This window comes from Cetorhinus maximus, chromosome 11 (genome assembly GCF_964194155.1).
Source record: "Cetorhinus maximus chromosome 11, sCetMax3.hap1.1, whole genome shotgun sequence".
In the NCBI taxonomy this organism is placed as follows: Eukaryota; Metazoa; Chordata; class Chondrichthyes; order Lamniformes; family Cetorhinidae; genus Cetorhinus; species Cetorhinus maximus.
In genome coordinates this window covers 29224227-29249883 of record NC_135889.1, presented here as the reverse complement: position 1 = coordinate 29249883, position 25657 = coordinate 29224227, and the positions used below count along the sequence as shown (strand labels likewise).

The 25657-nt window shown below is 42.0% G+C and overlaps 1 protein-coding gene across 1 annotated transcript in view; it reads left to right on the top strand.

Moving 5' to 3' along the window:
- unc80 (unc-80 homolog (C. elegans)) overlaps positions 1-25657 on the top strand; it is a 535199-nt gene that overhangs the window by 445734 nt on the left and 63808 nt on the right. Inside the window, exons 59-60 of the mRNA XM_078551715.1 lie at positions 1075-1254; positions 9319-9466. Coding sequence (XP_078407841.1) covers positions 1075-1254; positions 9319-9466 — 328 coding nt within the window. The remainder of the gene's footprint in view (positions 1-1074; positions 1255-9318; positions 9467-25657) is intronic.

The window sequence follows — 25657 nt, the reverse complement described above, 5'->3', positions numbered from 1 at the left end:
TTAAGTGGCTACATCCCATTAACTTTTCCCATCAGCCTTTAAATTTACTCTGGAAACCCCACTTGCACCATTGGTCACAGCACAGGAGCAGACCAATGTGCACAGGGAATGTATTCTAATAATTTATATAACTTGACTTTGCAAGTTATGATATGTACTAGTGGTGCATTTTGTGCGGAAGAAACAGTGTTCTCAGCACTGCAACAAGACTGCAGAATTGACCCCATATGTCTTGTTTGTGTTGCTCTGTGTTACTATAAACCAATTTTGCAATAAAAGTCTAAACATTAAGGATTAGAGCCTTTAAAAGTTCACAGACAATAGGAAAATTGGCAAAGGCTGTTTAATATTCTTAACATAAATATAAAATATAAGAATTTACATTTTTAGATGGCAGTAATTACACATTCACAACAATTGCTAAGCAATAAATCATTTTAGGGAATAAATTTATGCCTAGGCTATAAGGGTATTTTACAATTTTCAAGCATGAATGTGAAGGCAGCTCAGTAGTATCACCAACTCATTATGCAGTTTTTCTTTTAAATACATATCATTTTCCCTCACCATATTCTTAAATTTTGTCACCTTATGAATTGCTCACCACCACGTACTCCTTCCATTGAGAGTAGAACAGTCCAAGCCATCGATTTCTGCACGACTGCCATCAGTATGCTTTCTAATCAGAAAGTGAGTGAGATGAGCTGTCTCAGCTGGTATCTGGTCACTTGCCACAGAACTGAGGAAACATGTCCAACTGAAATATGCAGTTTGGGCACAAATCATTTTTGAGCTAGTGGTTTCCTTTCAATCCTAGGTAGAAGCTCCTCGTCCTTTCCACAACTGCATAATTTCCCATTTTCCAGCACTCTCATCATCTACATAATGAGAACAGGAAGCTGTACCTACAGTTCGCCCATTGACTAATGCATTTTACTAATATTTTCTGGTCATTATATCTTTTTGTGCAAGACCCCTGTTACTGCCTTGCAGTTGATGAAAATACTAAGACTCTAATCAGAATCTTGCATTGCCATATTTGTCTCACATAACTTGTTCATTATATCTTTGCAGCATACCAAGGCAAACCTTCCATCAGCACTGTGGGAACCTCCACATCAGCTTACCGCTTGAGTCTGGCCACCATGTCTCGTTCAAACACGGGGACAGGCACTGTGTGGGAGCAGGACAGCCAGCCTTCTCATCAGGCCTCTCAGGACACACTAAGCAGGACTGATGAGGAGGATGGTGAAAGTGAGCATTTGTCATTAACAGAGCTTCAATTCAACTCGCATGATATTTGCTTTTAGTGGATCGAACATGACAGTCTAATCATCATTTGCACTTCTTTCATCTCAACAGTCGTAATTTGTTTAGGCTATGAAAAGTAGCATGAGCTGCTGTTTTTGTATTTGATACAACATGAGGTCTAAGTTGAATTGTCTTTGAATGGTGCCTGCTAGAATGTTGAATGCACCTCTGCATTTTACAATATTTCAAATCAATGAATTAATTGCCTATGCAATTCCTCAAGCTTCAGAATTTCAGACAATCCTGAATCAAACTCGTGTCCAGTCTTGCACATACAGAGTATGATGACTAATATTAGGCCAAAAATTCAATTTGTCCTAACTTAAAAATTTGTGATGAAAAATTCAATCAGCATTTTCTGCTATTTAAAAAAAAAACTTCCTGCTTACTGCTTTTCTTCCCTGCTTACTTACAAATCACAAATCTAACTCAGTGTGTGTAAATATAAGTGTGTGCGAATATAAGTACTGATCCATACTGAGTAGGTTAGTCTGAGGTGTGATTTCTGATCAGTGTTGAGGTAGCTCATCTAAAATGATGCATCAGTGAAGCGACACTAAGGGCTGGATTTTCACGGAGTCAGGGAGACACCGCAGACCTTTAAAAATGACAGGTGGGACACAGATGTGGAGTTCTGCCCCCATTTCTTACAGACCCCATTTTGGCTGGTAGGGAAAAGGGGGCAGTGCGTGAATCACACAGGAGGGAAACCCAAGCTCAGCAGGGCCATTTGAACTCAGTGCTGAGTTTAAACAGACCCCATTTTGACTGCTGCAGGGGCCTCAAACCATAGTGTGAGAGTCATGAATTCATGGAATAAGCTGCAATCATCTCAGCAGGAAGTTCTGAGTTCAGTTTTATTGACAGCTTAAAGAGTATTAAAGGATTCACTGATTTTGATGTGAGGTATGAATAGAAGTTTATTTATAAGAGCTTAACCACTTGAGATAGGCTTCATGAATGGGAGGTTTTTTCACTATTAAGTGTGTAAAGTGAGAGCTCTCTTAGATAATTAGACATGTATTTTATTTCATCTCCACATGGCTCATGGGGTCTTCCCATGGTGGATAGCGGGTGAGTTGGCATTGGGTTAGCATGGAGGGTATGAGGGGCTTTGGCAATGAGTTCACACAGAGGCCATGCGTGGGGCACGGAGAGTGGGTGAGGGGTGAGGTAGCGTGAGGGGTGAGGGCTAGCGGGCCTAACTGCTTTTATTACAACTTGGACAAAGCTCCAGAAACCAAGGTGGGCTTCCTAACCAGCCCGCCTCGGCACTTGCTGGCCCCCATGACAGCCAAGGATCTGCTTCCAGAGTTGGTGGGCCAGATTCTTTCCCATAACTGTGCCACTGGAGCAAATATTGTGTGTGACTAGATGACTTAAACTAAGGCAGGTCTGCTGAGTCGGGAAATTTCCCAACTCAGGCTACCTTCCTTGGTAGCGAAGGTCTGGCCCTTGGTGTCAGTGGCATAGAAATTAATCTTGTGTAGTAGCGTAAAATGGAGAGTTTCAGTAGGCCACCCAGTATTTACTACCCTTGACTGCGATGGAACTGAATATATGCTGGCCAGTATAATATGCGGCCAATGCAATATGACCTAATTTGCCTTACCATGCAAAGTGAATTTCTACTCCAAGGTCTCTGGGCTAGAAAATGAATAAATAAGGCAGGAATTCATGCCCATGATTGATATTCGGTGAGGATAGGTTCATCAGAATAATTCTTCTCAGAAGTCAGAAATCAGTTTTAGAAGTGATAAATTAGGCAAAAATCACACAAAAGTTAAGCAGCAGCCTAAGGACAAGCTAAAAACTAACCTAACACAAACATGTGAATTCTTTAATTTGCACTACTGATGGGCTCATGCTGTCTGTTATGGTTGTCATCTGCAAGTTTATCATGGGCACGTTAGGGCTGGGACTGTCCGATTTTACAAAACACTCCTAGAACAAGCATTGAACTCTTATTTTGATGTTTTAATTACAACTTTAAATACTTCTGGCATGAGATAGATGGAGGCATATTGCCTGGCATATTGTATACTCAGTCGCCCCTTTCCCACTTGAAAAACAAGTGCAGCACCAATAAATTTCTAGGCCAATTATGTTATATTTATCCAATCAAGGACTACAGAGTACTATTTTGCTTAAAACATAGATATGGGTCACAACTAATACCCTTTGTAAAGAAAGAATTGTGAAGTGATATAGTGTGGTTCCTGACCTCAGGAAATCCCAGAGCACTTTATTGCTAATAAATTCATTTGGAGTGTAGTCACTGCTGTAATGTAGGGCAGTAAACACAGCAGCCAGTTTGCATGTAGATAGGTTAGTGACATTGGTTGAGGGATAGATTTGGCCACTATAGCAGCAGCAAGATCTGCCAAATCTACACACTGGTTCACCAGACAAGATTGTGGCAGATAAGGTTTCCGACAGGTTGTGCTGATGTAGTTATATAGGGAAGTACAGTGAGCAGTACTTTGTTTTTCCAGTTTTTTCTTTATTCATTCTCTATTCTACTCTCATCCGCCCCAAACAAAAATAACTAAAAATATAACTTTTTGCCAGCTTTGCCCAATGGCTAAATGAGTAAATGCAGCTTGTGAGTGTGATCCTAAGGCAGTGGTGGAGTTATAAGAATTAGTCTCTTTTGTGTCTTGGGTAAATGACTCCATTGGCCAACCGAACTCTAACTGTACACTTTCTTATGCTCTCATCAATTGCTGCTTGTAATCAATAACAAGGAGAGACTGATGTAAGAATAAACAGTGATGGTTTATTGAGACATAGGGCAGGGCACCAGATCATACGTGCTCACTCAGAAACCTCCAAAACTAGACTTACAGTTCCCAGTTGCCCATGTGATTCATCAGTGCTGTCGCATGATCAGTACACTTGCACTCTCTCAAAGGGACAGGGTACCACATCCCTCCCCCTTAAAAGTACAGCTAACAAGCTTGAAAAACATTATCTACAATACCTATTTACAGGTCAAGTCTCTCAGGAGGCCTTCTTTGACTGATTGAGCATCGTAGCCCAACGACCTCGGCTGGTGTTTGCGAGATCTCCTTTTCAGGGGCAGTTGTCCATTATGTCCCTCAGTGGATGATTTCACCATCTTCCAGGTGCAGTCACATGCACTCCTGCTGTCCCTCCTCTCCAAGCTGAAACAGATAAAGGGCAACAAGCACCAAGCAATACAGCAATGTGCTACATGATGTGTGAGGAGAAAGAGGAAATGGGAGAAACATATATTTTTGTTTTTCTTTATGAGGGCTGTCAATAATTTCTCTTTTTCTTCCTGTGTGTCCTTTTCTTGGGAGCACTGACCCATATCTCTGTCTTCTCTTTAATTTTGCTGTTGGCTGGACTAGACTCAGGTGCGAACTGAACGTGAATGAGCTCAGTAGTTGGGTTTTCCGACACCTCTTCTGAGAATTCGTGGCCTTCTAGCTTTAAAACTTCAGGGCTTTTACACAGCTGCTGCTTCAGCTCTTCCAATTCTTTCCTATTCATTAATGGTTTCCAGGAAAATCACATATCGTTGGCCCTTCTCTGCTAATTCGTACCTTAACTCAGCCAGAGACAGGCTTAACTCTTCCTTTCTTTATTCATATCTTTTTCGTGGCACAAATTGGGAGCTGATTGAACTTTGTAGCGCACGAAAGTCCTTTAATAGATTTTCCATTTCCTTTCGATGGATGCTGACTTCAGCTTGATCTCTGTCCCGTTGTAATGCTTCTACAGGCTTCTCCAGTTGGGCCTTTGCATACTCATTTTTCCTTGTAGCAAAACTTCTGGTTTCAAATTGGGAACTTAGTGGGCCCTCAAGATTTACGTCTCCCAGCCAGTTCCTTCCAAGGATACTCGGTCCTCTGCCTGACATTACAAATAGGGGTAATTTTGCAGACTGTTCCTCATACTGCACCTTGACTTGACATACCCTATTTACATTTAAAATTCCGAATTTGCAATGCTCAGTTAGTGCCTTTAATCAGCCACATAGTCAGCTATTGTCTCCTCCGGAAGCCAGTTCCTCGAATTGAACGTGAAGCACTGCATAGTAACTGAAGGCTTTGGTCTCAGGTGGCTCTGTACAATTTTTATTAACTCATCAAAGGTCTTTGTATCTGGGGCGCTAGGTGACGTAAGGCTGCGGATCAGCCCATACGTTTTGCTCCTGCATGAGGACAAAAGAATTGCCCTCTTCTTCTCCTCCCCGTGATGTCATTAGTGGTAAAAAAAAGAACACTACACATTTGACATACTGAGATCAGTCATCTGAAATGGGGCCAAATGGATCGACACGCCTGAACTAAGGTATCCCCGTGAACGACTGCAAGGGGATTGGACTTTCGATAGGCTTTCCAGGTAATGACAAATTTAGGTGTTTGGCTTACCATGGAGTTGCCCTCTCTCTGGGGTCTCTTATAATTTTCTGCCCATAGCCATCTCTCATGTATTTACCAGTTTAAATGCATTGCCACTTTAAGAGCAGTCACCATTTTTTTAAATCTCTGTCTCTGCAGCTGTTGGCTTTTCTCTGCTGGGTTTCGCACTCTTTTCGAGTGTTGGCGGGATCCATGTGATCGCAATTCTGCAGGGTTTTTTTTTAAGCTGCAGCACTGCTTTCTGCTCCGATTGCTGGCTGTTACCTATTTTACAAGTTAAGTACAGATGCTCTTTCCAATGCTTTGCTCACCCGCCTTGAAATTTATTTTCTTTTGTTCTTTATCCTCGTCTCCACTTTTATGTCTTGGGTAAGTGAGTTTGTTGGCCAACTGAACTCTAACTGCTCGGCTTCCTATGTTCTCATCAATTGCTGCTTGCAATCAATAACGGGTGTTGTAAGAATAAACAGTGATGGTCATTGAGACATAGGGTAGAGCACCAGATCATACGTGCTCACTCAGAAACCTCCAGATCTAGGCTTCCAGTTCCCTGTTGCCTGCGCTGTACAGTGATTTGTCAGTGCTGTCACATGATATGTATACTCGCATTCTCTTAAAGGGACAGGCTACCTCACTTTACCACAGTCTCAGTATGTTGGAGTTAGATATAGAGAGAATAAGTTGGGTTCCTACTACTGATTATTGTCCAGTTACTCCTGCTAGAAAGTGTACATGTGAACTACGTGCATTTCTCTTTTATTATTTTGCCAGGAATAAATAATACATAGCTATGGAGCACTTAGCAACAGTACAATACAATCCTGGTGAGTCGAATCCCAGGGGAACCACCCACAAATTTGTGTTAAGTGGAGCTTTGTGTTGGCCCAGAAGACCCCATTCCCACATGCATGAATCTCTATATAACCCAATATGCCTACAAATGTGACCTATGTCAAAACAACAGATTCAAATTCCAAATGAAACTCAGTAAAGCAGTACATGTGTGATAAGTCTTTATTCAGCTTGTTCACACCACATAATGGCCTGACCTTGTTAAAGGCTAGAGCTTTGCATTGAAGAATAATGGGAGTTAGCTCCAAAATGTAATCTTTTCTGCTTAGTAGTACAGTTCACCATGACATCAATGCAGTAAAATGTGGTTTTGGAGTTTTGGTGCTACAGTGCGAAATCCCGCAGCATCTTTATGTCCTTTGTGGCATTGGCTAGGGAAACAGGTGGGCAAGTGGGCAAGTATTCACCAGACTCTTCAGGGTCATTGGCCTCCTCGGGCTTTTTGGTTAAAGAATGTACTGCATCTACGATGACATCATCTCTCAGGTCCATCGTGCAGCATACAACATTGTCCAGCTCCATGTTAAGTTTCCATAGGTGTCCCTGCTGGAATTTCCATGCCAGCCTCCTACAGGTCAGGAAAAAGTGCCTCATCATCGGGTTGCTTGGCCTTATCCTGCTCCTCCCCGTTCTTGATATCTTGCGCAGCCATAAGCTGCTTGAACCCAGTGTAATGGAAGTAGAAAACAATTGTGGCTTGTGTCAGTATTTTCTATGCCTTCTTCATCATAAACATGACCTCTAGAATATTTGGATTGCACTCCTACTCCTTATCGATGACCTTGATAACTTGAGAGATCAGCTGCTGTCAGTAGCAGGTTTTCAGGTTCCTAATCACCCCCTGATCCATTGGCTGGAGCTTGCCTGTGATGTTGCAAGAACATCAGCTTTATACTCTTGAAGCCAGTGATGTCGGGGTATGTGGTGCCATTGTCTGTAATGATGACAATCTTCCTTTATTTTTAGTGATATATTTTGTCCACTTTTCTGATTCATACCTCAAAAATGCTGGTGGTCAACCAGGCGGTTTTGTTAGCCTTGTACTGCATGGGTAGTGTCTTGACATTTGCAAAGCAATGTGGCTTCTTGGACTTTTCTACCATTGTAAGCGGCAGCTTTTCGGTGCCATTCATGTTGGTGCAGACCATTGCAGTGACACATTCCTTGCTCCACTTTCTACCGTTGCGTGTTTCACCTTTAAACATCAAAGAGTAGTCTTGTGAAAAATGGTGGTGCATTCTTGTGGTGCATACTCATTTTGGAGACCATTTTGACCCAATCATCTGTCGTTGCTGCCGTAACCACCACATCCTCACCACTTACCGCATGGAAGACAATGTTGTGCTTTGTCCAGCCATTCTTTGCTGCAGGGTGAACTCCATCTGTTCCAGCTTCTTTGCCAGAATGACTCTCCTTTCCTGCAGGATTGGACCGGAGATGGGAAGGTTCTCTACCTTGAACCACATTAGCAGAGCCTGTTCAATGCCGAGATAGGCAGCCGATCTCATCATCTTCCTTGCTGGGGACAATACCTGCTTGTTGAACTGTTCCAAGATGTCTGCCTTATATTTCGTAATGGTGGACAAACTCAATGGTGGAATCTCCCACTCCCTCGCGATGTCTGCTTTATGCTTCGCGGTTTTCCACTTGATATATCGACTTCACCTCCTCTCCGATCAACAACACTTTTAACTTTCTCACAGGTTTAGCCATACTCGCAGGCTCTGCGCATCCTTTCACAGGGAGGTCTCAGTGTCAAATGATAGCCTGCCCAGCACTCCCTGATTTCGCACTCTTGTGTGGCCTAACTTTGCTCTGATCTGTTGGCAGGGTCATCTGATGAGCTTAGACAAGTTTAGCTAATCCAAAGTTACCAGTGTGGAATTTTGACTTATCACAGCCATCATTCTAGTGGATTTGTTATTCTGCTGGTGGGATTGGTTGATGACTTTGACATAATTGGAATCTTGTGTCATCCACGTTTGACTCATCACAACTTCATTGCATTTGTTCATTATTCAGTAAAGCAGTGCCACAAGTGCAATAGTTTCATGCTAGCTTTCACCATCTTTAGTCTTGAGAGCACAGAGAAATCATTCAGTAAGACAACTGGATCGTGCAACCCTGTAGGAAGGCTGGTAAAATGGGTATCGTGTTCGCATATCTTCTTATAGCTGAATACAGAGTAGCATTAACAAATGTTTATGTTAAGCAGGAAGTGGTGTGTTATAGCTAAAAACCACGCGTGAGAAGGAGGGACAGGAATCGGGAGTGGAGGATGACTTCCCGAGGGAACGTTTTATTGGGTCCAACAGAAAAGTTCATATAGATTCTGAGTTAAAGTCAATCAAAGGACAGTTTGTCCCTCTGAACCCACCTCAGATGAATTATGTTGTCTTTTCATTGAAAGACTAAAAACTCTTACACATATAATCTGCATTTACTATATCTGAAATGATGAACTTTTTACACTCATGACTGTTATCAGATTATTGGGTCACCAGATTGACACAGCCCAGGTGCACAGAAAAGGCAATTTAAACTTTTGTACTTGTAAAATATAAAAATTGTAAAAATACTTTTAGAGCTTCTATAGCCTTATCATAGAAGTGTTTACTATTAGTAAACTGCTATTATTGGGGGTTCCAGCATGTTTCACGCTAGCTTTATTATTTTTAATATTGTCATCGATGCACCATAACTTTGCTATTTGATTAGGAAAAAAAAGCTGTCTTAATAGGCTTTCCATTCTGCCCTCCAGATGACACCGTAAGCATGCCTAGTGTCGTTAGTGAACAGGAAGCATATCTGGCTAGCAGTAGTCGAGGACGTCGTCGATTTTCCAGCCATGTCTCCAGCATGTCCGCTCCTCAACCTGACTCAGGCCTCAGAATTTTGCCCAGCCACAGGTAAAGAAGCCAACAATTTCTATAGCTTTCATTTAACTGCTATATAAATCACCATTTAATTACTATTAAAAGTTAACATGTCCACTGTGAAATTTTAAATGTGGAGAATGATACTACACTCTATGAATGTATCATCCAGTTTGTTTAAACATTATCTGTCAATTTTGCTTCATCTGGAGCCCTTAGTTTGCAGCTTGACATTGTTAATTAACATCAACCAAATAAATATTTTAAGTGCACTCCTTTGAAATAATGCCGGGTTGGTGTTATCAGCCAGTTTACTAATTATTTGTTATACAGGGTATAGAGGGTAGATTATAGTGTTAGACACAAATTTTATGAAAATAAATATCTAGCACCTCTATCTGTGACAATGGACTGATTTCTTAAAGGGCCATGGAGGCAGACAGGCCTGCAAATTCCCGTCACCAGCCAGTGTGCCAGTTTTCTGGCATGGTTCTACATCAGGGTCATTTTTGAAGAATCTGCTTGGTGGGGAGAGGTGGGAGAGATGGCTATCTGCCCGCAAAAGGCTGGTAGCCTACTAAGGCAATTAAAAGATCTGTTAATGCCAGTGAGCTGACGCCTGGGGAATGTTCGAAATGGGCCCTCCCCCACTGCAGCCAAAGCCCAGTCAATGCCTGGAGGCAGCCTCCCAGGAGCAAAATAAGGGGCTGCAGCACTTCAGCATCATTTTAACCATTACCTCTGCAGCTGACATACCGAGATATTTTCACAATGACGGTCTGGCAACTGTGGACTCTTCTTATCTTTCAAGCTTTTATAATCTTTCAGAGGTTGCCTCCATCTTGAGATGCCCTCTCTTTTTTCTACCTACATCAGCAGCTCCCAACTGCTGATGTTTCAGCGCTGGAGGGCATGTGTCTTTCATTGGATAAGGTCCTAGAAGCTGCCATTTAATTAGTCATCTCCTCAAAAATCACCCGCTGAGTTAAAACGTCAGCATGTGTGGATTCCCAACCCAGATTTCCTCCTGACAGTGGGATGAGAACCCACACCTTTACTGAAGTAAAAATTAACATAATTGTATCAGATTGACAGCTTCTTCGGGAATTTTTCTATGTTGGAGTAACTTTTGTAGCACTGTGGAACAGTCAGCTTCGCTGTAATTTAAAATGAGAACACTGGAACAGATTTTGAGTAACGCAAAGTAAAATTGATGTATCCATTGAATAAAGACATTCCCAATTTTATGTTTCAGTCATATCATTGGTGCAACTGGAATTATACCATTCCACCAACTGGAATTATACCATTCCACAAATGATTACTTGGTTTGGTGATTTGCTCCATCTTCAGAGATTATATGATAGAAAGTTGCCTTAGTGCCAACACTCAGTTCAGTTCTCCTAGATTAAAGTTAGTTGAGTATTATTTATACATTGGTAAAGTATGGCCCAGGTTTTCGCCGTTGTGGTGAAAATCCCAGAAATGGCTGCAATTTCTAAGTCCTGCCCCCCCGAAACTGGCATTCCCCACCTTTGTGGGGCGGGACTGGAGTCAGGCTGGGGTTCGCGCATGCGTAATTCAAGGAGGCAGCTGGTCATTTAAATCACCAGCTGTCTTCACTGAAGTGGGATTTTGGAGGAACAGGAGTGTGGAATCAGGAGTGTGCAGATTAGAACAGGTAAAAAGAAAGTCTGAACTTGGTGGATGTATTTATATAGCCAGGAGAGCTTTGGAGAGGTAAGGTACCCAGTATCACAGAATTTTAATGGCACCGAAGGAGGTCATTGGGCCCATAGTGTCTCCCCCTGCTCTCTAAACGTGTATTATGACCTAGTGCCATTCCCCTGCCTTTTCCCCATAACCCTACACATTGTTTCTGTTCAAATAATCATCTAATGCCCTCTTGAATGCCTCGATTGAACCTGCCTCCACCACACTTCCAGGCAGTGAATTTCAGATCCGAACCACTCATTGTGTGAAAAAGTTTTTTCTCATATCACATTTGCTTCTTTTGCAAATCACTTTAAATCTGTGCCCCCTCGTTCTTGATCCTTTTATGAGTGGGAACGGTTTCTCCCTATCTACTCTGTCCAACCCCCTCATGATTTTGAACATCTCTATCAGATCTCCTCTTAGCCTTCTTCTCTCCAAGGAGAACAGTCCCAACATCTCCAATCTATCCTCATAGCTAAAGTTTCTCATCCCTGGAACCATTCTTGCAAACCTCTTCTGTACTTTCTCCAATGTGTTCACATCCTTCCTATAGTGTGGCTTCTTAACTGCGCACAATGCTCCAGCTGAGGCCTAACAGGTGTCTTATATAAATTCAGCATAACCTCCCTGCTCTTGTACTCTATGCCCCTATTACTAAAGCCCAGGATACTATATGCTTTATTATCTGCTCTCCCCACCTGCCCTGCCACCTTCAATGATCAAAGCACATATACACCTAGGTCTTTCTGCTCTTACACCTTTGGACAGAGTCCTGGGACACATTCGGGAGAGGTAAGGCATCCTTTGGGTAAGATAAGATGTCTTTTGGGATTGTTTAAAATGAACATGATTATGCACTGGCATTGGAACTGTCAAGCTGTTAAAGAGATGTCCAAATGACATGGAAACTGTCCAGCTCTCAAGGTACTGTTAAAGGGCTAACCAGATGTGAAGGAGCTGTCTGGCTATCATGAAATTGTTAAATAGCTGCCCAGGAAGTGTCAAAGCTGTCAAGGAAGTGTCAAAGCTGTCAAGGAAGTGTCAAAGCTGTCAAGGAAGTGTCAAGCCTGTCCAGGAAGTGTCAAACCTGTCCAGGATGTGTCAAACCTGTCCAGGAAGTGTCAAACCTGTCAAAGCTGTCCAAGAAGTTTCAAACCTGCCCAGGAAGTGTCAAAGCTGTCAAGGAACTGTCCAAGGATACTAGGTGAGTTGACATGGAGGGGGTAACAGCAAAGCTGGATAGGGGCATGGGTTGGCATGAGTCAGCACTAAGTTGGCATAGAGGTGTAAGAGGCCATGGGGGTGGGTGGGGGCATGGGTTGGTATAGGCTGGTATGGATGGGCATAGGAGTGTGTAGTGGGGCTGAGGTGTGAGAGCTGGAGGGATTTTTAAAAATTTTTTTTTTAATCTAAACACAGTGCTGGAGCACAGAGGCAGGCCTTACACCAAGTTCCCCTCCGTTCCCGCAGCCTGTGCATTCATTCCAGAATCGCCCACCCTGACTTCTTTCTCAGCCCACTAATATAGCCCACTTGGCATTACGAAAGCTGATATCCCTTTTGTCCTCTCCAACAATGGCACCTGCCAATATCCTTTTAGCAAGTCAATTTTTGTGATAATTTTGATTGTCCCACTTTCTTAATGCAATCCGCCAACCATGGAAGGGACATGAATCCGCTTTTGTCACAGCATTCACCTTTCGATAATCCACACACAGTCTTGTGTTCCATCCAGACTCAGCACCAATACAGCAGATGAACTCCAGTTACTGCAATTAGACTTAATGATATAATTTTGAAGCATGAAATCGATTTCTTTTTGTACTAGTGATAACTTTGCAGGATTTAATCTATAAGGTTGTTGCCTCACTGAAGATGACATTGCTATACATACATCATGTAAAGCTAAGTGTGTCTTTCTCAACTTATTTCCACAAATAGGTTTGTGTGACTGCAATAGCTTTTCCAAACCACATTGACACTTGCTTGGAAGGTAACTCAATATCTCATTTAAATTTTCAAGCACCCCCTCATTATCGAATTTGACTAGAGGAAAATCAATTTCAGAATCCTGAACCTCTACCTCTTTCTCATCATTCACCAACACTAATACCTCTTTTTGTTCCTCTTCCCCGTCAAAGCACTTTTTAAGCATATTTACACGACATGCCCTCTTCCTTCTTCTATCTGGAGCATTTACTAAATAACTTACCACTCAATTTCTTTTCAATCCTGTAAGGCCCACTAAATCTTGCATTTAAGGAATCCCCTAGCACTGGTAACAAAACTAATACTTTCTCTCCGTAAACAAAACTGCGAATTTTAGCCTTCTTATCAGCTTTCACTTTCATCACTTGCTGTGATATCTTTAAATGTTCCCTAGTAAAAGGTTTTTCAAATGCTCATATTGGAATTAAAGGCACAGGCTTAATCACTGCTTGTGCTTTTCCTGTTATTTGACATATGTGACTGGTTCTACAGAATTTGACTACATCCCTATGCAATCCTGGCCAAAAACAATACCTCTATTCCTAAATGTCCCCCCATTAGAATTTCATGAGCAATCCTCAGACTCTCATTTCTATAACCTAATGGATAACAATCTGATGCACCTCCCTCCAGCTTTCATTTGCTGAGACGTAATCCGACTGCCACGTTCTCAAGAACATAGAACAAAGAAAAGTACAGAACAAAAACAGAATTACCTGGAAAAACTCAGCGAAAAACGGAAAGGGGGTGGGGATGGAGGAAGGAGTTCAAGATCCCCCTTTCCGTTTCTTCCCCCTCCCTTTTGTTTTTTCCAATAATTTATATAGATTTTTCTTTTCCCACCTATTTCCATTATTTTTAAATCTACAACTGTAATGCCCTGTCAGTCTTTCCACCCCACCCCCACTAGAGCTGTACCTTGAGTGTCCTGCCATCCATTCTTAATTAGCACATTCTCTTAGATAATATCACCACCTTTAACACCTCTTTGTTCCTTTGTCTGTGACATCTTTTGATTATCTGCTCCTATCACTGCTTGCTTGTCCCTACAACCAACCCCCCCACCGCCCCCACACCAACTTCTCTCCCCCCCCCACCCCAGCTTATATTTCACCCTTCTCCTAATATTGCTCAGTTCTGTTGAAGGGTCATGAGGACTCGAAATGTCAACTCTTTTCTTCTCCGCCGATGCTGCCAGACCTGCTGAGTTTTTCCAGGTAATTCTGTTTTTGTTTTGGATTTCCAGCATCCACAGTAGTTTTTTGTTTTTATAAAGAAAAGTACAGCACAGGAACAGGCCCTTCGGCCCTTCAAGCCAGCGCCGATCCTTTTGCCTGTCAAACTAAAACATTTTGCACTTCCGGAGTCCGTATCGCTCTATTCCCATCCTATTCGTGTATTTGTCAAGCTGCCTGTTAAACACCACTATCGTACCTGCTTCCACCACCTCCTCTGGCAGCAAATTCCAGACACTCACTACCCTCTGCGTAAAAAACTTGCCCCACACATCTCCTCTAAAGTTTTCTCCTCTCACCTTAAATCTATGTCCCCTAGCAATTGACTCTTCCACCCTGGGAAAAAGCTTCTGACTATCTACTCTGTCTATGCCACTCATAATTTTGTAAACTTCTATCAAGTCGCCCCTCAATCTCTGTCACTCTAGTGAGAACAATCTGAGTTTCTCTAACCTCTCCTCATAGCTAATAACCTCCAGACCAGGCAGCATCCTGGTAAACCTCCTCTGCACCCTCTCCAACACCTCCATATCCTTCTGGTAATGTGGCGACCAGAATTGCATGCAATATTCCAAGTGTGGCCTAACCAAGGTCCTATACAACTGCAGCATGACTTCCCAGCTTTTATACTCAATACCCCTGCCAATGAAGGCAAGCATGCCATATGCCTTCCTGACTACCTTATCCACCTGTGATGCTACTTTCAGTGACCTTTGGACCTGTACACCCAGATCCCTCTGCCCGTCGTATACTTAAGGGTTCTGCCATTTACTGTATAATTCCTACCTGTATTAGACCTTCCAAAATGTATTACCTCGCATTTAAATTAAATTAAACTCCATCTGCCATTTCTCCACCCAAGTCTCCAACCGATCTATATCCCGTTGTATCCTTTGACAATCCTCTTCACTATCTGCAACTCCTCCAACCTTAGTGTCGTCTGCAAACTTACTAATTAGCCCAGTTACATTTTCCTCTAAATCATTTACGTATACTACAAACAGCAAAGGTCCCAGCACTGATCCCTGCGGAACACCACTAGTCACAGCTCTCCATTCAGAAAAGCCCCACCCTTCCACTGCTACCCTCTGTCTTCTATGACCAAGCCAATTCTGTATCCATCTTGCCAGCTCACCTCTGATCCCGTGCGACTTTACCTTCTGTACCAGTCTGCCATGAGGGACCTTGTCGAAGGCCTTACTGAAATCCATGTAGATAACATCCACTGCCCTTCCATCGTCGATCATCTTTTTCACTTCCACGAAAAACTTGATCAAGTTAGTGAGACACGACCTCCCCTTCACAAAACCATGCTGCCTCTCACTAATATGCCCATTTGCTTCCAAATGGTAGTAAATCCTGTCACAAAGAATCTTCTCCAATAATTTCCCTACCACTGGCGTAAGGCTCACCGGCCTGTAATTTCCTGGATTATCCCTGCTACCTTTCTTAAACAATGGAACAACATTGGCCATTCTCCAGTCCTCTGGGACCTCACCCGTAGCCAGTGAGGATACAAAGATTTCTGTCAAGGCCCCAGCAATCTCCCCCCTTGCCTCCCTCAGTACTCTGGGGTAGATCCCATCTGGCCCTGGGGATTTATCCACCTTAATATTCTTCAAGACACCTAACACCCTCTATTTTGATCTCAACATGATCCAGGCTATCTACACACTCTTCCCTAGACAAATCGACCGCTAAGTCCTTCTCTTTGGTGAATACTGATGAGAAGTACTCATTTAATATCTCTCCCATTTCTTCTGGCTCCACACACAGATTCCCACCTCTGTCCCTGAGTGGGCCTACCCTTTCCCTGGCTACCCTCTTGCTTTTTACATATGTATAAAAGGCCTTGGGATTTTCTTTAATCCTGTTTGCCAATGACTTTTCATGACCCCTTGTAGCCCTGACTCCTTGCTTAAGTTTCTTCCTACTTTCTTTATATTCTCCACGGGCTTCATCTGTTCCCAGCCTTCTAGCCCTTACGAATGCTTCCCTTTTCATTTTGACTAATCTCACAATATCCTTCGTTATCCAAGGTTCCTGAAACTTGCCATCCTTTGTCCTGAATTCTTATCAACTGACGTTTGAAAGCCCCCCACATGTCAGTTGTTGATTTGCCCTCAAACATCCGCCTCCAGTCTAGATCCCTCAGTTCCTGCCTAATATTGTTATAATTAGCCTTCCCCCCAATTAAGCGCCTTAATCCGAGGACTCCTGTTATGCTTATCCACTAGTACCTTGAAACTTACTGAATTATGGTCACTTTTCCCGAAATGCTCCCCTACTGAAACTTTGACCACCTGGCCGAGTTCATTCCCTAATACCAGGTCCAGTATTGCCCCTTCCCTAGTTGGACTATCTACATATTGTCTCAGGAAGCCCTCCTGGATGCACCTTACAAATTCTGCACCATTCAAACCCCTAGCACTAAGTGATTCCCAGTCAATATAGGGAAAGTTAAAATCACCCACCACAACAACCCTATTCCTTTACATCTTTCCAAAATCTGCCTACATAACTGTTCCTCAATCTCACGCCAGCAATTGGGAGGCCCATAGCAAACCCCCAACATTGTGACTGCACCCTTCCTATTCCAGAGCTCTACCCATATTGCCTTGCTGCATGAGCCCTCCAAGGTGTCCTCCTGTCGTACAGCTGTGATATTCTCCTTAACCCGTATTGCAACTCCCCCACCTCTTCTACATCCCTCTCTATCCTGCCTGAAACATCTAAATCCTGGAACGTTTATCTGCCAATCCTGTCCATCCTTCAACCAAGTCTCTGTAATAGCAATAACATCGTAGGGCCAAGTACTAATCCAAGCTCTAAGCTCATCTGCCTTGCCTGCTAACTTCTCGCATTGAAACAAATGCATTTCAGACCCCCGGTCCCACTGTGTTCAGTAATTTCTCCCTGCCTGCTCTTCCTCTTAGTCCTACTGGCCATATTCACTAGTTCCCAGTCATTTATTTCACCTGCTGACCTATTGCTTTGGTTCCCACCCCTCTGCCATACTAGTTTAAACCCTCCCGAGTGACACTAGCAAACCTCACAGCCAGGATATTGCCAATTATTGAACTATTCTCATTAATATATTCCCTCGAAGATGATAACATACTGGAATACATTTTGCTTCAGTTTCTGAATAAGCTTTCTGATATAACTGCTTTAATTGCAAATCATTTTTCTGTTATTCCACCAACCTCTTTGAGTTAAACACTTCAACTGAACTGAACTGCATTCCTTCCTCCTGAACAATGTTATCAAATACGGTGCCAGCTAATTGGATTTCGACACCTTCTTGCCTTTGAACTGCCTGCTTATCTTGTTTATTTTTTTCTTCCTGATGGCCTTTGATCTTGTTATAACACAATCAGGAAACAATCCAGGATGTTCCTTCTGTAGCACTTCTGTTGAAAACACTTCTACAGGCTGCTCAACTACCACAGGCATCACCCACATTTGCGATCCAGCTGTACCATTATCCAGAATAAATTGAACCCCTGCAATGGGCAAGTTTTCCACTACTCCGACTATAACTTCACCAGTCTTCCATTTGCTCTTTAAATTTACCTTCTACAATGGAATAGATTTAGCATCTCCATGAACCCCACCTTCTCCTGCAGCACTCCCTCTGAACAACAAATATCACCTCAACATTAAAGATTGATTAACCCCTGTGTCTCTTAATATTTTAACATCTTTACCTAATCCACCCTGTACACATGGAAAGACTTTCCCTTCACATACAAAGTCTTTAAACATTTCTGCAACCTGCTCCCCAGAATTCTCTTGAGTAAACTGTGAACACATTCCCACTTCTTCACCTTTCACTGATTCTCCCTGTTTCACCTGTACATAAACCATTGGTCTCTCCTGTGCCTGAACCTCAGAGCCCACAGTACTTTTACTTCCAGAGCTTTTCTGTACTCCAATAGTTCCAACAGATTTTTTCTGCAACCTCCAACACACTGGCTTCATGTGCCCTGCTTTATTACAATGAAAACACCTCAATTTTCGAACGTCACTTCTACCTTCAGCACCTTCCTTTTTATTCTGAGAAAAAACTTCCTGGGAACTTCCAGCTGCTCCTTCTCTTCCCTGACTACCTGCCTTCCTTTCATCTTCCCACTTTTTATCCTTTTCCAATTTGAAAGGGTGGCAGAAAAAAATGTTTAGCTCTATGAACTAACTCATAATCACCAGCTACCTCTGCTGCTTGTCTTACAGAATCAACCCTCCGTCCCTCCACATGAGTTCTCACTACTGAAGGGATTTAAAGTGAATCTTTAAATTCTTCCAAAAGAATAACTTCCCTAAGAGCTGCATAGGTTTCCTCAATTTTTAACATCCGTCTCCACCGGTCAAAATTACTTTGTTTTACTCTTTCAAACTCAATATAAGTTTGCTCAGACTGTTTTCTCTTGTTCCTAAATTTCTGCCTGTAAGCTTCAGGAACCAACTCATATGCACTCAAAATAGCTTTTTTCACCACATCATAATTCACCGACATTTCTTCTGAAAGTGAAGCATATACCTCAAGCCCCCTACCTAATAACTTAGACTGTAATAATACCACCCCATTTTCCTGTGGCCATTTCATCTGTTTAACTAGCTTCTCAAATGAAATAAAGAATGCTTCAATATCTGTTCCCTCAAACTTTGGAAGAGCTTGTACAAATTCAAACATATCCCCACTGGGTTCTACTCTAGAGATAAATCCTTCCTCATCTACTGACATCTCTTTTCTAACTGTCAACATTTTCAATTGGAATTCTCTTTCTCTTTCCTCCATCTCCATCTTCACAGTTTCTGATTCCCTTTTAAAAGCCATTTCTCTGTCCTTTGCTTCTAATTCAAGCTTTTTCATTTGCAACTGAAGTCTCACTCCCTCCAGCTGTGACTCACTAGTGTCAGGTTTCACTTCCAATTGTAGATGCTGTGCTATGCTTATAACTATATCAGATTTCCAAGCTCCTGCAGGTAACCCCAATTGTAACTTATCCACCAACTCTGCTAACTTACTTTTGGTTATTTTCTCCAACCCAATTAGAGTTAACTCTTCTATTCCCAGACAAGTCTTATCAATTGCCAAAGCCTTCTTGCACTTCTAAAATACCTCACCAACTCCTGAATTCAAAATGCCTCTTGTACTCGTAAGCTTAAGATCCACCAATTCCTAACAAATCGAGGAATTAGAAATATAATTTATCCCGGACAAGTCCCCAATTGTTATGACTGATGCAGTTGGGGTAAAGCTGAGTTATTTAAAAATCCCAGAGGGAAACTTTAAACAACTGTCGTAACCAATAATTTTAAGTGTTATGTTTGAGATGCAACTCTAAACTCAGGAATCAGATCACTAGTTCTCAAGATTTTATATTAAACTAAATGAAACATTTTATGAATTTACGCAGATTAAAATATATGTACACATGGCTACAAATTACTACTATCATAACTTTGAGCAAATTCCCAAACTAATCTCCATTAAGGCAATAGCAACCCATAGACTTACCCAAACATCAGGCAAAGCATTTTCACCTTACAAATTCAAAATGAGGTTCTTGTCACTGTGGAGCCAGGTTTTTTTTGAAAAATATACTTTATTCATAAAATATCTGGAAGAACATTCCAAAACATTTCTAAATTGCCATCACAAAAAGTGCAATAGGATTCAACTTTTACATATGGATCACGAGGTGCTTCAATACAATCAATGAATATTGCAGTCATTTCAATATGGTCATTACAGACAGTCAGACAGTGCAATGGTATTGGAGTTGTCAACATACATCATGTTGCACTCTGAGGTGCTTCAATACAATTATAATACAATTCGTATTCAAATCATACATTCATTATGAGCCGTACAGCCCGAGGGGTCTATACCTTTCCCAGCCCCTCGGTGCACTACGGCAGAAAGGTCTTAGACAGCAACCTTTCCCCATTGGGCCTTTGCAGCGGCTGCCCCAAGTTTTAATGCATCCCTCAGCACGTAGTCCTGGACCTTGGAATGTGGCAGTCTGCAACACTCGGTTGGGGACAACTCTTTGCACCGGAAGACCAACAAGTTTTGGGCAGACCAAAGAGCATCTTTCACCGAGTTGATGATCCTCCAGCTGCAGCTGATGTTTATCTCTGTGTGTGTTCCTGGGAACAACCCGTAGAGTCCTGTGTCACAGAACTGCTCAGGATGAACCTCTACAGAAACCACTGCATCTCTCTCCAGACCTTCTTTGCAAAGGCACAATCCAAAAGGAGGTGAACAACGGTCTCGTCCCCACCACAGCCATCTCAAGGGCAACATTTAGAGGGGGTGAGACTCCTGGCATGTTGGAAGGATCTGACGGGGAGGGCCTTTCTCACCACCAGCCAAGCTACATCTTGGTGCTTGTTGGAAAGTTCTGGCGATGAGACATTCTGCCAAATGATTTTGACAGTCTGCTCGGGGAACCATCCGACTGGATCCACCATCTCCTTTTCCCACAGGGCCTCTAAGACGTTACGTGCCGACCACTGCGAACATTACAAAACATTTCTAAATCGCTATCACAGAAGTTGCAATCGGATTCAACTTTTACATATGGATCACGAGGTGCTTTACTGTGGAGCCAGTTGGAGGCTTGCAGCTGCCTTTTGATCTGCCTGCGCACCTGAAAACTACTGAAGTTATACCTACCACCACTGATTGAATTCAAATTTTCATTGTCTCACCAGTGTCTTTGACCTCCACCTTCTAACAATGAAACCCCTATCATAGTACCAATTTTATTAGTAATATAAACATAATGCTTAGTGGCTGTTAGAAAGGCGTCAAGCTTTCACCCCACTTCTTAAATGCTCTATTCAAAAAATGCAAATGCACGCTATCTCCCTGTTTACATCTCAAACTAGTACATCAAAACACCTAGACTAGTTGGCTTTAATCCAATTAAGACATACCTATAGACTAACCTCTATTTTAAAAGAAAAATATTTTCCAAAATATTATATACATCAATAGCTTCATGACACTTGGGTTTGAAATCGGCATGCATCACTATATTTAGCTTCCTCTACTTATGTAAAGTTATTAATATGTCCACACATACACTGCTGCCTTAGAACTGAGCACTTCTGCTCCTGCCAGCCACCCTGTGGCTGCTTTTATTAAATTCCCCAAAACCTGGCCTTCTTAGCTTCTGCTGTCTTCTTCAATACACCACACCTCGCTTGACAGTACTGCCCTGGAAGCCTAGGTGCATAGATCAGTAAAACATCTTGAACAAGTACAGAAAATAATCAAAAAGGTTCATGGAATTCTGGTCTAGAATACAAGAGGGCCAAAGTCATGCTTCAGCCACACCTGGAGAACTGTGTGGGCACCATATCTTAGGAAGGTTACATTGGCCTTGGAGGGCTTGCAGCGTAGGTTTACCTGAATGATGCTTGGAACTCGATGCTTGGAATTACAAGGCGAGATTACACAAACTACAGTTGTATTCCCTGGAACTCAGACAGTTAAAGCACAATTTGATTAAAGTTTTCACAACATTAAGGGGAACAGTTAGCGTAGATAAAGAAAAACTATTTCCTCTAATTAGGGGGTCCAGGACTAGGAGGCAAGGTCTAAAAAAATTAGAGCCAGACTTTCAGGAGTGAATTTAGGAAACATTTTTACACACAGGGGGTAGAAGTTTGGAATTCTCCTCCATAAATGGCAAATGATGCTAGATCAGTTATAAATTTTAAATGTGATTTTTTAAATTACCCAAATGTATTGAGGGATATGGGGCAAAGGAAGGGATGTAGGATTAGGTTACAGATCAGCCATCTCATTGGACACTGAAACAGGCTCAAGGGCTAAATGGTCTACTCCTGTTCCTATGTTCATTGTTAGAGTGTTTTCTTACTCACTTGACTTAAGCCTGCCCACCATCTACAAGTCACAAGTCAGGAGTGTGATGGAATACTCTCCACTTGCCTGGATGAGTGCAGCTCCCACAACACTTAATAAGCTTGACACCATCCATGACAAAGCAGCCCGCTTGATTGGCACCACATCCACAAACATTCACTCTCTCCATCACCGACGCACAGTAGCAGTAGTGTTTACCATCTACAAGATGCACTGCAGGACTTCACCAAGGCTCATTCAACAGCACTTTCCAAACCCACGACCACTACCATCTAGAAGGACAAGAGTAGCAGGTATACAGAAACACCACCACCTGAAAGTTCCCCTCCAAGTCACACGCTATCCCGACTTGGAAATATATCGCCATTCCTTCACTGTCGCTGGGTCAAAATCCTGGAACTCCCTTCCTAACAGCACTGTGGGTGTACCTACACCACATGGACTGCAGCGGTTCAAGAAGGCAACTCACCGCCACCTTCTCAAGGGCAACTAGGGATGGGCAATAAATGCTGGCCCAGCCAGCGAAGCCCACAGCCTGTGAATGAATAAAAATAAATAAATACATTACTCCTCAAATTAATAGGGTTCACAGCATTACAGGTTCAGAGATTTATTAAGTGTACAATAATAATTGCTGACAGGAATTCAACATACACTTAGCAGCAGCACTTATGGCAAAACCTGGAATTGGCTGGAAAATTCAAAAACACATTGTACTTTCAAACTCAAAGTTTTCAGGTTGATCAGAGCTTAAATGAATTCTCCTTTAAGGCTCATTCTTTTATAAACTTTTTTCAACTTTGTCACATGACAAATTGCATTTTTTTCAGCAATCCTCTTTTCACTTCTCCTATACACAACTTTAGTTTTACAACTCCCTAATTTTGGTATCGATTTTACAATACTTGATTTGTCAGTCAGATCATTAGGTTTCATAGTAAAATATCTCAAGATACTTCACAGGAGCATTATCATACAGAATTTGACATAGAGCCACATAAGGAGATTTTTGGACAAGTGACCAAAAGAGCAAAATTACTTTAAACTGGTGAGCTGAAATACATACAGAGGCTCAGATTTGCGAAGGAAATTTATGCAGTGTTCTCTAATAGGACCTCCAGCTAAACTTCAAGACACACATGCCCTGCTCGTGGCGGGAAAGAACAACTTTGATATTTACTTGCTTTGGTTTCTTTATGTAGTAATGGCTTGAGTAACATAAGCGAGTCTGCAGTACACTGATACATAAAGAAGGTGACCGATACTTTGTTTGCAAAATCAAGCAATTTCATCACTTTTCCCATGGTCAAGGCAGAACAGTAGAGGAGCACCCTAGGATTTTTACAGGTAGGTCTTAAAAGAAGTGCCTAATGAGATAGTGTTGGTTTTGCATTGGTTTTAGTTTTTCAAATCTCCTTAGATTGGGGGAAGATCCCATTAGATTGGAGAATAGCAAATGTAACTCCATTATTCAAAAAGGGAAGGAGGCAGAAAGTGGGAATCGACAGGCCAGTTGGCTTAACATCTGTCGTAGGGAAAATGTTAGAAACTATTATTAGAGAAGTTATAGCAGGGCACTTGGATAAGCTCAAGGTCCATCAGGCAGAGCCAACATGATTTTGTGAAAGGGAAGTTGTATTTAACCAACTTTTGTAGTTCTTTGAGGAAGCAACATGTGCTCTTGATAAAGGAGAATCGGTTTATGTACTGTACTTAGATTTCCAGAAGGCATTTAATAAAATGTGACATAAAAGGTTATTGCAAAAAATAAATGCTCATGGTATAGGGATATCCATATCCATATCAATATGCATATTGGCATGGATAGAAGATTGGCTGGCTAACAGGAAGCAGAGAGAAGGCAAAATAGGGTCTTTTTCAGGTTGGCAAGATGTAACGAGTGGTGTGCCACAGGGATCAGTGCTAGGACCTCAACTGTTTACAATTTATATAAATGACTTGGATGAAGGGATTGAAGGAAAGGTTGTCAAATTTGCTGACACACAGATAGGTAGGAAAGTAAGTTGTGAAGAAGACATAAGGAGGCTACAAAAAGATATAGATAGGTTAAGTGAATGGGCAAAGATCTGGCAAATGGAGTATAATGTGGGAAAATGTGAAATTGTCCATTTTGGCAGGAAGAATAAAAGAAGCATACTATCTAAATGATGAGAGATTGCAGAGCTCTGAGGTGCAGAGGGATCTGGATGTCCTAGTGCATGAATCACAGAAGGCTAACATGTAGGTACATCAAGTAATTAGGAAAGCTAGTAGAATGTTATCATTTAATGCAAGGGCAATTGAATACAAAAGTAGAGAGGTTATGCTTCAATTGTACAGGGCACCAGTGAAACCACATTTAGAGTACTCTGTACAGTACTGGTCACCTTATATAAGGAAGGATGTAAATGCGTTGGAAGCAATTTTGAGGAGGTTTACCAGACTAATACTTGAAATGGGTGGGTTGTCTTATGAGGAAAGGTTGGACAGACTAGGCTTGTAGCCGCTGGAGTTTAGCAATCATTGATTGAAACATATAAGATCCTGAGGGGTCTTGACAAGGTGGATGTGGAGAGGATGTTGCCTCTTGTGGGAGAATCTAGAACTAGGGGTCACTGTTTAAAAATAAGGGGTCGCTCATTTAAAACAGAGATGAGGCGAAATTTTTTCACTCAGAGGGTCATGAGTCTTTGGAACTCTCTTCATGAAAAGGCAGTGGAAGCAGAGTCTTTGAATATTTTTAAGGCAGAAGTGGATAGATTCTTAGTAAGCAAGAGGGTGATAGGTTATCGGCGGTATACGGGATGCAGATTTCAGGATACTATCAGATCAGCCATGATCTTATTAAATTGCAGAGCAGGCTCGAGGGGTTGAATGGCCTATTCCTGCTCCTTATTCGCATGTTCATATGTAGCAGGTTTCCCAAAGTTCTGTGGTTCACTGGCAATAAAGTAACCCTATATGCACTTGCACACAACATTGTACCATACGTGATATCATGAGGACATCCACTTAATAAGTTGTCCATGAGCAATATTTGAATGATGTTGGCAAGGCTGGCATTTGCTGCTCAGCCCTAGCTGTCCTGAGAAGAGGGTGGCGAGCCATCTTAAACTGCTGCAGGCAGTTTGATACAACTGAGTTTACTAGGCCACTTCAGAGAGCAGTAATTAGTCAACGACATTGGTGTGGGACTGGAGTTAATCAAGTAGGTACATCAGGTTCCATTCCCAAAGGACAGTGATAAACAAGTTGGGTTTTTTAATGGCAATCTAATAGTTTCATGATCATTTTTCCGAATAATAGATTTTTTAATATTTAGATTTGCATTCAAATTCTTAACTTATTCAGCTATGATGTCACTGACAAGGCCAGTGTTTA